Source organism: Falco naumanni, chromosome 4 (genome assembly GCF_017639655.2).
Source record: "Falco naumanni isolate bFalNau1 chromosome 4, bFalNau1.pat, whole genome shotgun sequence".
Lineage (NCBI taxonomy): Eukaryota > Metazoa > Chordata > Aves > Falconiformes > Falconidae > Falco > Falco naumanni.
Genome location: NC_054057.1, coordinates 112,647,114 through 112,660,129, shown reverse-complemented (window position 1 = coordinate 112,660,129; position 13,016 = coordinate 112,647,114). Strand labels below are relative to the sequence as shown.

The 13,016-nt window shown below is 41.8% G+C and overlaps 1 protein-coding gene across 6 annotated transcripts in view; it reads left to right on the top strand.

Annotated features, from left to right (window-relative positions):
• Nucleotides 1–13,016, top strand: part of MAPKAPK3 (MAPK activated protein kinase 3) — a 59,135-nt gene that overhangs the window by 32,286 nt on the left and 13,833 nt on the right. For 4 of the 6 annotated variants that reach the window (XR_005827454.1, XM_040591013.1, XM_040591014.1 and 1 more), the window contains exons 3-4: nucleotides 11,664–11,803; nucleotides 12,658–12,722. Coding sequence is in view for 5 of the 6 variants with exons in the window: in XM_040591013.1 (XP_040446947.1) it covers nucleotides 11,664–11,803; nucleotides 12,658–12,722 (205 nt within the window). In the remaining variant the exon portion in view is untranslated. Of the gene's footprint in view, nucleotides 1–3,271; nucleotides 3,423–11,663; nucleotides 11,804–12,657; nucleotides 12,723–13,016 lie in introns of those variants that run through there. The other 2 variants (XM_040591015.1, XM_040591017.1) reach the window with 2 other exon arrangements.

Below are 13,016 nucleotides of genomic sequence, written 5' to 3'. Positions count from 1 at the left end.
AAAGTTACTACTGTGTGTAAAAGTGTTATATGGCCACATATAAATAAATACACAAGCATTTTTGGTGATAGAAGTATTAATCCCTGAAAGCTGAAATTACCACCACCTGGCAGGTGTTGGACAAAATCCTGCATATTAAGCAGCTATCACCCAGGTCTTAGGCAGTGCTGCATGGTGTTCAAAATCTGCATGTTTCCCTTACCCTTCCTGTCTCCACTTAGGGATCTGTCTTCCCGACTGATGGGCGGAGCATCATGGCTGAGTGCCTTTTCCCCTTGCTACTGCCTGCTGTGAAGTGTTGAATCAGCTTTGTTGAGAGACCAGCAGCTGCACAGCTCAGACAATCTGTTTCTCTGTTAACATGGCTTTAGTGCGGATACGTTTTCCTGATTCCCTGATGTGTCATGTCTAGGAGAATGATACTGGATGGCACATTGCTTCTGTGAAATCATCACCTCAGAAGTCATTAACACTTTTGTGGGGCAGTTGTTTCCACAGTACTAATGTTAGTTGGAATCAGGCAGGGGACCTCAGGCCAGAAAGATCTTCTGAATCCCTTTTCTCCATTGCCCCAGCTTTCTCACTCCCTCCTCCCCTTCCCCAAGCCCAGACTTCTCTCTCAGGCATGCTGACTTGTGGAAATGAGCCAGTGTTGCAGTGTACCACAAGCGGATACTGCTGCAGGCAGAGCGGGGGAAAGGACAGTGTCTTAAGGGAGGGAAATGGATGTATGTTTCAGCTCAGAAAGATTAAAAGGATTGACATTCCTGGAATGATTTTTGTTTGGCAGTGCTTTTGCTACATCTTGTTTTTCTGACCCCTGTGCAGTCCTTAGCATGGTGCTGCTTTAGCTGAGACATCAAAACATTAGGTTTCCAAATATTCTTGGGATCCTCCTCCTCTTCCTTTTGCATGGGTAGTCATGAGGCAGCCAACATAATGCAGAAGCAGAGAGGAAATCAATTCAGGAATGTGAAGGAAATGCTCTTGATTTTGGCAAGGAGAGACCCTTCCATTTAAGCTACTCTGTTCTACCTTTGTGGTGTCTGACTGCTTTCTGCCATCTGGTTGCAGGGAATGTGAAGCAGTTCTCTCTAACGTCTGTCAAAGAAATGGAACATGGATGATGGGGAGGGAGCCCTCTGCTCCCACCTCATGCCACAGCATATCCTGGTATGGGGAAGATCTTTAGAGGGGGACCAAGGTGACTAAAAAGTGGGCAGCAAAACAGAAAGGTGCTCCTTGCCCTCTGAAGTTCAGGGGAAATAAAGTCTGCTTGCCTGGAGCAGCCAGGAGCAGTGACTCGTCAGGAGCTTGCAGAAGTTCTTGGCTGATGAAGGAGAGCCTCCAGTGTTTTATTGCTTGACCAGGCAGGGTGGGAGTCTGGATGGGCTGAACAAGTAACTCAGATGGTTATTTTTGCATGAAGAAGAGGAGCTATGGCTCAGGAGGGGTTTAAATTGGAAGGATGAGACGTTTATATGATGAGGAGATCTTCCTTAAAGGTAGTTTGCATGGTGTTTCTTGAAGGTTTCTGAAAGGAACTGGGAAGGACTGTTATGCTGTGTATGAACTGGCAGCTCCCAGTTGTGTTCTGGGAAGTGTGTGTTTTCCAACGTCCTGGATATTAAAGAGCACTTAATCAGGTAGTGAGTGCTGTAAGGCATTAGCTGCTCCAGGAGTGTGCTGTGGGGCTTGGGAGAAAAGTAATGTTTTTGATTGCTGGATTCTGATGCTGTTCTCGTGAAGCAGAGCTGTAACCCCAGGTGGCTAAGCTAGTGCACAGAGCAAAATGAATCAATGAGAATTGCAACATAAATAACAGTTTTACTGCACTGTCACTTGCTTATGTTGACTCCATCTGTTGAATTCCCTCTTCCCCCAGTTTATTTCTTTTCTTTCCTTTCCTATGTAATAGCTTACTTGTCTTTAGAATATATATTCAGACAAAATAAGCACAAGTAGTCTTGGGAGAGCAATTTACTTTCCTTTCTGTCTTAATGGCTTCCTTTGCATTTCTAGCCTCTGCTGAATGCTGCATGGTTTTGTTTCCATTCACAGTCACACCATTCTCTATCATGTCTTTGCTGTACACAATAAACAGTTCCAGGGATCTTCATGCCTGATGGACCTTTAAACCATCAACCACTGAGCTATCTACCGAGTTGTGACTTAGAAACAGATAAGAGATATTTGCTTGAAAATGCCAACAGCAGAGCTTGCACGAATGTGAGTGTGAAAACATATACAGCAGTGATTTGAAGCGAAGAGAAATCCTAGATATCCTTGCTGAAGATTTTAGGGTTTTGTTTTATTTTTGAAGATAAGTCAAGTTCCCACAGGTGACAGCTTTCAGGAATGAGTTTTTGACATGCTGGTCAGATTCGCTCAGATTCCCAAGAACTGTGTGAAATCTCAGTATCTCTTTGAGGGGTGTGGGGTAAAGTTGCTGTCGGTGCCACTGATGTCTAGGATTTAGCAAGTCTCCCCTTAAGGTAATGCTTAAAAGAAGTAGATGAGCCCTGCGGAATGGGAGAAGGAAGATTTGAGAGTTCTTTGTTTACTTCTGGGTACTTGTGTTTGGATGATTTAGTAATACTTGAGATAGATGGTGCAGCAGAAGAGAGAGACACTGCTTGGCCTGTTTGGTCATGTGACAGAAAGCACAAATGTGGGTGTCGAGAAAGGAAATGTGAAAAAAAGAGAAAGAACAGCAATATATGAGAAAGAACTGGCCTGTGGTGGCATATTGCCAAGCTTTGCATGCATGGATGACAATCTTAAATTCATGTGGAAGGGAAAGGGAAGTCAGCTAAAAGGGAGTTTAGGTGTGTGAGCAGTGGTGTGAGAGGATGGTATCCTCATTTTGAATCCCACTACCAAGTGGTGCGGCCATAGAGGAGAACATAGCTGCAGTTGAAGGGTTCCCTACAGGCTCATTAAGGTATGCACTGTCAAAAAGTGGGGCTAGGGTGCAGAGCAGAATAAAAAGACAGATGCATGGCAGGTGTCTCCATGAATCCAGCACGCACCTCGAAGAGCCTCCGTGTATTGGGGATGGATGTCAAATCCTTCCTGGGAGTTCTTGACTGATTTAATCTCCATATCTTTAGTCACACGTGGAAAAAATACAGAGGAAGGCTGGCGGGAAGCGCTGGTTCCTCTTGGAGCTACTGTTGTCTGTGATTAATGAGATGCAATATGTTTCTAATTTTTGCTTCTACCTTGTTCAGTATTACTACTTCTGTGTTAATTTTGATACATTTATTAGCATGAAGACTGGGAAAGGGAAGATTAGATTTAGATCTTCTCAGTACTACTGTTTCTGGTCTGTGCCTTCTGCCACATCCTGCTCCAACAAAGATGTGCCATGCCTCACTCATCTTGGTATCAGTGTCCTGCTGTCCCACACAACTGTACAGGTGGGTTTCATGGTGGTTAGCACTGAAATGAGCATTAAGCATTCTGAGTAACATCTATGGTATTTGCTCTTTCCCCTTCTTTCTGTGGAAAATGTGTGTAGAGTGCAATGGCTGTTGTTACTAATTAGATATGTTGTTGGGGGGGTTGCATGGGTTTTTTTAAAAAGAAAAAAGGTAAAACTATATATATGTATAAAAGAAGTCATATCGTTGGGATGGGCGGGTGTTAGGGGTTGTTAAAATGGGATATAGCAACTGTGTTAAAATGCGATATAGCAACTGTGGCTGTCAATATTGGAAAGTGTGTGAGAGGGTCACATCCGGGCAGACACACATTCCATCCCATTTCATGACCATGAAAAGTGCTAGTATGTTTTTTTGGAGGTGTTGCTGGATCAGAGTCACTGCACAGGGGAAAAGCAAAGGTAAGGAAATAAAATTTAAAAAAAAAACACAAAGGAGAGAGTTTTTTTGTGATGGCCATACTTCTTGTGGAAATCTGTGTCTCAGTCTCAGGTTACCGCCAAGACAGCTCTGACTCCTGTACAGGCAAGATGTATCCTCGTGGGAAATTTCACTATGGCAGGGTAGCAAAACTGTTGGCCATGGTGTATGTCTCAAAGTTTTAAGTCATCTTTTATATGCTGTGATTCAAGCATATAAAGGTGTTAGACACCTAGAAGATCAAGATTATGGTCTTTAATTCGTTTTAGTGTTCTATGAGTACCTAAAGACAAAGCAGAGGGACGGTTTTGATGGGCTTATGATCTGAGGAGGTGCCATGTCATTTTGTACTGCTGGAATTTTCTTGAACAGCAAAGTTTACAAATGAGCTGTATTACTTTTGACAAGCCAAGGATTGAGATGTACTGAAGCCAAGTCACCTGAATCCTTGTTAACAGAGTTTATGTACTCTTAGCTGGCAGGAGTGAAGTTTTTGTTAAGGCCCTCCCCCACTCTTTTTTTTTTTTTCCCCTCCTTTTCAAAAGCAAACCTCATATTAGGCACTAGAGTGAAACTGCAAAGTAAAAAGTCATCATTTTCAGCTGGGATTTTAGATTTCCTCAACTCAGAAATGCAGAAAAAGTAAAAATAATGGTAGAGCTACAGGTTACTTTATTTTTATCACAGTCCCAATTTCCTGTAGGTATTTATGCCATATGAAATTTTGGAAAATTTTGCATTATGCTAGTAACCTGAGTATGCTATAGGTAGAGCAATGCTGGCACATCTGGCTGAACATCCTGCATTTTGGGTGCTGCAGTTACTGGGTGTCCCGTGCTGTGTGCGTGCAGGCACTACAGTCAAAATCCTGCTTTGAGGAAGGAGGTGATAGTTTTGGTGGTGAAGAGCATCTCAGTATGGAGCAAAGCCCTGTCAAGATACTACACACCAAAGATCAGACATTGAAAGAGTGGGAACCCAAAATCTGTAGCTCGCCTGTCTGTCCTGCGTGTCTGCCTATTCCCAGAGAAAGAGCAGGTTTTAAAATGAGGGGTGGAAAGACCTTTAGAGCACCTCCCGGTTTTGTCTTGTCTCAGATGGTCATAATATGCGTATTAAAGAATCAAGGAAAGAAAGGGCGTTTTGTAGTGTGTCTGAGTTTCGGAAAGGGCTTTACAGCAGCTCTCCCCAGATGCTGAGTATTGACAGCAGATACTGAATGCAGTTGTCAGTGATGGCGAAATGGCAGTGTTTTGTGGCAGAAGTTGTCATAAGGAAGGTAGAGAGGAGCTGATCTCTAGGCCTTCTTGTATAAACAAGCATTTTAAGATATTCGTGTCTGGTAACAGCATGTTAGTAGCTGTTGGTGATTTATTTTTCTTTTAAAATACAGTTGTGATATTTTGAATAAAATAGAAGCCACATGTAGCTAGTTTGTAGCTTGTCACAACTGAGTACAACTGGAATCTTAAGGTGCCAGCAAGAGTTATTTTTCCATCCACACAGCATAGTATTAAAATGCAAAGTAATCTTGCAGTTGTAGCAAAATGCATAGCATGCTTTTTATTTATATATACCCCATAGTATTGAATGTACAGTCACATACCTTGGCACTGCAGTTCAAATAGATTAATGTAATATTATCAGAGTATTTATCAGGACAGTAGCTTTTCTTCCTGGGCATTTTTTGCTCATTTTTGTGCCTGTCTTTTCTAACCTCATATATGCAATGCAAGGGGATAACTTTGAAATATATACTGGCCCACTGCTTTGCCATTTCAGTTGTATTTGCCATATTACCACTAACATTTATGAACAAAAACAGTTGACCTTTGCAGAGTAAATGACTAGATGCATATGTAATTAGATAATTAATAGTGGTATGTCTCATTTATTTACCTCAGGTGGTATAGTCATATTGGGTGCCTGGTGGTGATTTGAATACTGCTACAATAAATAAAATTCAGAACCACACCAAAGGTATTTTTGAGACACCTAGTTGATTCACTGCAGGAGAGAGGCGTGGAGTGAAATAATATTTATGTGGTGTGTGCTCTCTGGGGATGAAGAAGCAGGAATGCTTGGAGAGCTAAATTCTTTGGCAGATTTGCTGTACGTCCAGTATGCACACTCTTACAAAAGATCACATATCTCTGCTAACCTATTCTTTTTATTTTTGTCCATTCTACACTTTCCTCCTGTTTTCCCCTTAAAACATGTGCTTAAGGAATTTGAAGCCTTGTATGTCAACAGGAAATTGGTTTCAGAGTGTGACTCTGACACCACATGCAAGCAGTCCTCTCCGAGTCCACTTCATTCTCATTTATGCTGGCAAGATACCAAAGATCTGTTGTAGCTGTTGCCATTTCGAAGTATAAGCTGAGATTGGAAAACTGTAGAGAAGAGGTGTATAGAGAAGGCCCTTCAGTGGAGATGGTAAAACCCTGATACTCAGTAGGCTGAATGAAAGGATTAGATACCAGAAGCTGGAGTATTGCAAAATGGTGCTACTTGAGTGTTATTACTGACTATTGTTAACTTGTAGAAGCCCACCTCTGGGACTGGCTGTCTACCTGAGCACTGATGGAGATGCCAGTTAATGTCAACTGTGGCAGCAGCTTGGACAGCTCTGTGGGAATCAGGATGATGGTTTGTTTCAAGGAAATCTCCAAGCAGATTTAATTTCTAATTGTCTAAGCCAGGTTTGAAATAAAAGCAGAGAAGTGAAAGACTTTGTGATGACCCACTGTCTGTGCCTGCCCAGCCCTGGCTTTATCCCTTGTCTAGAGACTGATGCTTCAGTACTAAATAATTTGAGCAGAAATGTGTTCTATTTTTTTATTTTAAGAAAAAATTCAATGCTTTCTTTGAGATTTGCATGTGTAGATTTTCCTTCTTGCTGGGCTGCTATTGCAAAAAGGCACATGCTTCTTGCTGCAGCTTGACTGGCAGTGCTGATGTGTGAAGAAGAAAACCTTGATAATTTCAATTCCTTTAGCGTTCTAACACAAAGGATGGCTTTATCCCTTATGAAGAGATCTGAAAACAGATAAAGATTATTAACATTAAATTAATAGATGTAGGGCAAATAATCAGGATGTAATAAAAGACAAAATGTCCAAAACCATAGTGATAGCTCTTCCCACCCCCACCCTCCCCTTGCTTCTTTTTGTAGCATAGAGGATGGAGGAGATGAAAGAAACGTTATCCAAGCCTCCTTTTGCCATCAACTCCTCTTGAATAAAGAAAGACTGGAAGAGCTGCTCTGCAGCAAATGGTGTTAGTTTCCGTGTATCAGTGTGAATTTAGATTGCAAGGCTTATTTGTGGGATTCAGCATTTTTTCTAACAGCTACAAGCAAAGAGGAAAGAAAGCAAAAGAAGTTAGACATTTACCCGCTTGTGCCTTTTCTTTTCCCAGCTAGAAAAATAAACAAAAGCTATATTTAAGTGCCTATATATCAGTATTATATGCTGATGACCCCTGGGACTGAAAGTCTCTACTGGTCCCATTGCTGTTTTAATAATGGGAAGCCTTCCTGTGAGGAAAATAATGTAAAGATTATAGAACTGATTGTCAGTTGAAGGAGAGTTCAGAACCTGGAAGCGGTGCAAGTAAAAGATGCTTGCAGTGTCAGATGCTGCTTTAATGTGGCATGTGCAGTAGGTGAGAACTGAGCCTGTAACAGTTCTAATCCAAGCACTGCAACTGTTTGGAACTAGGAAGGATTACTGAAGTTCAAAATAAATAAAAAAGCATATATGGGGGTCTTAATCACCTATGTAGGGAATGGATAGCAGGTGTAATAGTAATCTGTGTTATCTGCTGGTGCATATTAAAGAGAGAGTCACAGAGAAGTCATTGCTTCCTGTCCTCAGCCTGTTTCATACCTGTGCCTATGCATGTTTTCTCTCTCTGTTGTTACGATTTCAGAGTCCAGAAAATCACTTGCTGCTCCCTGGAGTCCTTAGAAGGCTATTTCCTGTATAGATCAGACCATTAAGGTATGAGGGTTCTTGCTATCCTTCCTTGCTTACAAAACACTGAATCGATGGAAAAGCAAGTAGATGATAGTGTGTTCTTTTTAGTCTACTTTTTTTTTATTATTATTATGAAGAAATTCTGCACAGGGGGAAATTTTGCAGAGCTGGCCTTCCAGGCTGCAGTTTAGAATTAGGCCATTACCTCAGAACTGAAAGAGTTCAGGCCTCCCTCCACTGCCCAAGCCCTGAATTAGCAGGGCATCCTGGAGCATCTGCCCTGTTGTTCCTCAGAAACAGGCTGAGCGAACCCCATGTGCAGCTTTCTTGCCTCCAGCTTTTGCAGATACCAGGAAGAGTTACATGAATCACTAGGGGTTAGTGCTCTGGAGTTCTTGTACTTTCTTGCCATCCATCACCTGTGTTTTTGGTGATCTCCCAGTGAATAATTGTTAATACTTGCTTCATCTGCTTCTTTTAGGCAGTGGTTCAGTAATGCTGAGCTCCAGCAAAAATACAGCTTTCTACTGCGTAGCTCCTGTTCCAAATTGTGTTGTCTGGCCACACACATTGGCATCCCCTCGCTGTTATGCAAAGGCTGCTGTGCATTGTACATTGGATCACTGATCTGGCTTCATGAAAAATTGGGAGATACGGCATGTTTCTTGGGTTTGTCTTGTTTTGAAGTTAGGTTGGTTCATGATCCTGCCCACAGCCCATCATGACAATCTGTGACTCACCTGAACTATGTGGGAATTCTAGGGGGATGACTGACAGCTCCTTGAACTGATACTGTTGGACAAAGCTGCCCTTTCCTCAAACCAACGTGAACCCGAAGTGCTGGAAAACTTATCTGAAACTCTGAGTTTGTTCACAACAACCTCTACGCTTTTGTAGAATGTCAGGGGAAGCTGGTTGCAGTCTTATGAAAGCTGTTGCAACAATAGAAGCACAGACTGTTCAGGCTCAGGAAGATGCCAGAACATCCATTTATGTTTTTTGCAAGTTTGTAGCATTTAACCACAGGGCTAGAATTTCAGTCCATTTGGAAGTCATCAACTAAATGTTGTAGAAATTGGTGCTTTAAACCCTGCCTGACTTTCATTTTACAGGTGTCTGCATCTATAAAGTGTCTTAAAAGTTGTAGTTATGGCTTCCAGTTTTAGACATAAGGAAAAGATTGAATTTATTTTTGAGGCTCAGAAGGAGAAATCTGAAGGTTAACAGTTGGTTGATATATCAGATGTTGCTTGGTATGTGTATCTGCTCTTTATTTTTACATTTCCTTTTCTCTGCTTCTCCAGGTGTCATCTTGACTTGAGTACATTCAAGCTTGGCACTAAAGGAGTATATGAAACTTGGTGGTAGGGGTGGAGAAAAGAAAATGCAGCATCCTTGTGTATATCAAAATGCCTTGTAAAAGCTCTTTAGACAGTGAGAATTCAATTCCGTGAAACAATTTTCATAAGCACTTGATACAAATAGGAAAAAGAACATCTCTGCACACTGTGCAGGCACAAGATGTACAGGTTATAGTGCAGTTAACATTAGTAAAGAGAATGGTTATGTCTAATTAGTAGCATAGGATAGGTGAGAAGGTTTTTAAAGCGTCCTTCTCAGAAGTGGCATTAATCCAGTAATATCCAAGCAGTAAACCCTCTAATGCTTTTCTAAATGGCCTGGCTAGTCCTGAGGGTGTTTAGGCTTTATTGTTGCACATGTAATTTAATGAACTTTTAAAGAGACCTCTAGGCAGCAGCCCAAACTCAGAAGGGCAGAGAGGAAAATGCTGATAGACAGTCCTACTGAGCTAGAGCACAGTGGCTGTGAAGGAAAAGTTACTGAATGGGCTGATGGCTGAAAAAAGTAAAGCTACTGCACTTGCACTCATTAATGGGCTTTTTGTCTGAACTGGAGCCATCTCTTTCTCTAGGAAGTTATTTGTGTTGGAAATAAGGCCACAGCTAGGCTGGAGCAGGAAGGAGGAGGCGGGTAGTTAGTGATCTCAAAAGGTGTGCTCTGGGTGCAGAACAAGAGCTGTGGAAGAAGTAGGTTGGCTGCAAGGGCATTTAACTTGGCAAGAAAGCTTCTTCAGCTCCGTGTGCTCTGAAAATCTGGTGTCCCACTGGAGCCTTTGGGTCGGAGCTGAGGAAGGCTGGAGGTCACGGTGGTGGGGTTCCCTGCCCATTCAGTTAAGGAGCCAGCAGCCCTCCTGCAGCAGCTTGTCTGTCCCCTCCTGCAGCCTCTCTGTGCTTCACAAAAACACTAGAAAGTGCACTCAGCAGAGGAGTGCTTGTCACCCATTTCCTGTTCCCAGCCTGGAAAAGAAGCCTCTTACCTTGTCCAGTAGATCCCAAGGGCTTCCCCAGCATTTCATAAAGTGTTATGGGCATTTCCTGCCATGTTACTGTGTCTGCTTTGCTTAAAGGGATGTCAAAGCAGCAAAGAAGTGCAGGCTGTTTTTTCCCTAGTGATGCAGATTGTCTGTATTGGAGTCAATAAAGAAAACAGAACTTTTGATTTCCTTCCTGTGACCTTTAAATGATGCATTTCCCTATATTGAGAGGTGCCTGTGACTCCATTCATGCCTTAGCTTGGCAACTGGATGGAAAAGCGATCTTACTTTCCTGGTCTGATTCATAGGTCCCTAATGACAGGTTACATGTTAATACTTGTTTTCAGCAGTTAACATGCAGTTGTGTTGTGACTGGGACCTGATAGCAAACATGAGTGAGAAGAGCTTCAGGCTAAATAAAGCCTAATAGTGCAGCAATGATACTTTTTGTTTGCCTACTTGAAAACAGTTTCCCCACAGTTGCTGTAGTCCTTTTCTAAGGCAAATAGATCAGAGGTGATTGGTTTTGCTTGTTTTCTCTTCTGTTTTAATGCATATAACAATGCTTTATATAGCATCAGTTTTGTTGCTGCTCCTTCATTGCAATGATTATTACTATAGGGCAGAAAGTATCAAAATCTGATCACAGGCGCATTGTGTAGGAACTGTATAAATGTGCTGTAAAGAGAAAGTCTGTGTCAGAAAGTGTTAGTGGTGTCTAGAGAGATGAGGCAGAGAAGAAAAGGCATGATTCAGCAATGTGCCCCTGTTGCACAAAAGCTCAGTTGCAGAGTCTGATACAGACCAGTTCTTCAAATAATAAGGGATGCATTTCTTGTGTACAAATTTGCAGGATCAGGAAAGATGAGCTCTTACCTCTCTTGTAGAGATTAGTGCCTTTAAAATAAACTGCCCCTGCATGTGACAGTGAAAGAAGTTGAAGCATCTATATAGTGAAAAGTCCCTTTCCCAACCCTGATAGGGCCAGAAATTTGTGTAGTATTTAAGAAGCCCATTCAGAGTCAGTGTGAAATTCCTCATTGCTTTAAATCTCATTGAACTTAAAGGATTTGCATTGCACCCAGAAGTCTCTTCTCCCAGCAGCTGAGGAGCAGGTGGGAGGGTTATTGTCCTTAGCAGAGGGGTTCTCTTCTGTTTGCAAGTACTGCAGACAAATAGGAAAAAGATTGCTGTTTCCCACCCAGAGGTGGGTGAGATAGGTTTGTCTCCATCTCAGATTCAAAGTCTCTCCTTACTGCCATTTGAGGTCTTTCCAGTTCCAAGGGACCAGTTGTTTCTGTATTTCTAAGAAGTTGGGCAGCCCAGAGATGGTGCAAGTCTTGTGATTGCTTGGCATCCTTTGGCTGGAGAAAGTGCTAAGAGGAGCCTGTGCCACTATCTTTGAGCCCAATGCATGTAGGTGCCGATTTGAAGCAGAATGATGCTGGCTCACTGACATTGCTCTCTCCTATTTCTTTACAGCTCCTGTATGACAACCCAAAAGCCCGTCAGGAAGTAGAGTATCATTGGCGAGCATCAGGGTGTCCCCACATTGTCCATGTCCTGGACGTTTATGAGAATATACATCATGGAAAGAGATGCCTCCTCATTGTCATGGAATGGTATGGACCAGCAGCGGCCCCCCCATCAAACAGCGGACTTTGAGAGGGTGGAGGGAGTGGGAGAATGTGTTGGATGTTAGATGAGAGTTAGGTGAGCTTTCTCAGCAGCATGATTTTGGTTTGCACAGCAAACCTTTCGTTGTCTTTATGGTACTGGTAGGGAAATGTATAGCTGCTCCAGCTGTCTTGTATGATGGAAGAATGAGGAATCTTAACGAGTAAGTAATTTTTCTTGTACCCCGTGACAATTGTCCTCATTAAAACATTGACTAATTAAGACCATCTTGAAAGATATGTCTCTACAAATATGATGCACTTTGATTGTGATTGGTTTCCAACTTCAGATGTAAATCCAGTGATCTGACATGATCCTTTTTGCTACTATTTTGACTTTAACTTTTCGTGTTCTCTCCTTTATCTGTAATACCACAGTTACTGTTGTCTTCACTGGGGACAAATTAATCCTTTTCAGTATATTTGCTTCCTTCTTTCTTTTTTTTTTTTTTTTTTTTTTCCATCTTCAGCACTTAAAACAAGATTACTGGTCAGCCTCCCAGTGCTAGTGTATCTGACTTCCCAACTACTTGTGTCATGTTCCTTGTGACAGGGTACACTGAAAGCATCAAAATCTCTTGGTCTTGTTTTGTTTTCTATTTATTCCATATCAGAATGGCTTTTTGCACTGATTCAGATGAGTGTGATGTTTAGGAAGCATTGGCATAGGAGGCACCCTGTAATCTTTTCTAACCTGTTCCTGCCATGGTTCTGTGCCATTATATGGATGCACAATCAGATGTTAATTTGATCTTTTCTGCTCGTGTAAGGTGGGGTTTTTTTTGTGTTCTTCGTTTCAGCATGGAAGGAGGAGAGCTGTTTAGCAGGATCCAGGAGAGAGGAGATCAAGCTTTCACTGAGAGAGGTGAAAAATCAGAAGTTTAATTTTAAAGTTTGTTAAAGATTGCTTCTCCCTTTCTCTGTCCCCTTGCTTAGTTACCTTACAGGAATTTTTCTTTAATTTGATTTTTGTTTGTAATTTTTAATTTTTTAAAGTTTTTATTTTTTAAATTTTCCATCTAACGTTGTATTAAACAGTTATTTTTACAAGTTACAGAAAATCAGGAATTACCAGAATTGGCTAAGTTCAGGCACAGTGTGGAAGGTTTAGAGGAAAATTCTTCATACAAACCTGCTCAGCTTCATTTCTGTACCACCA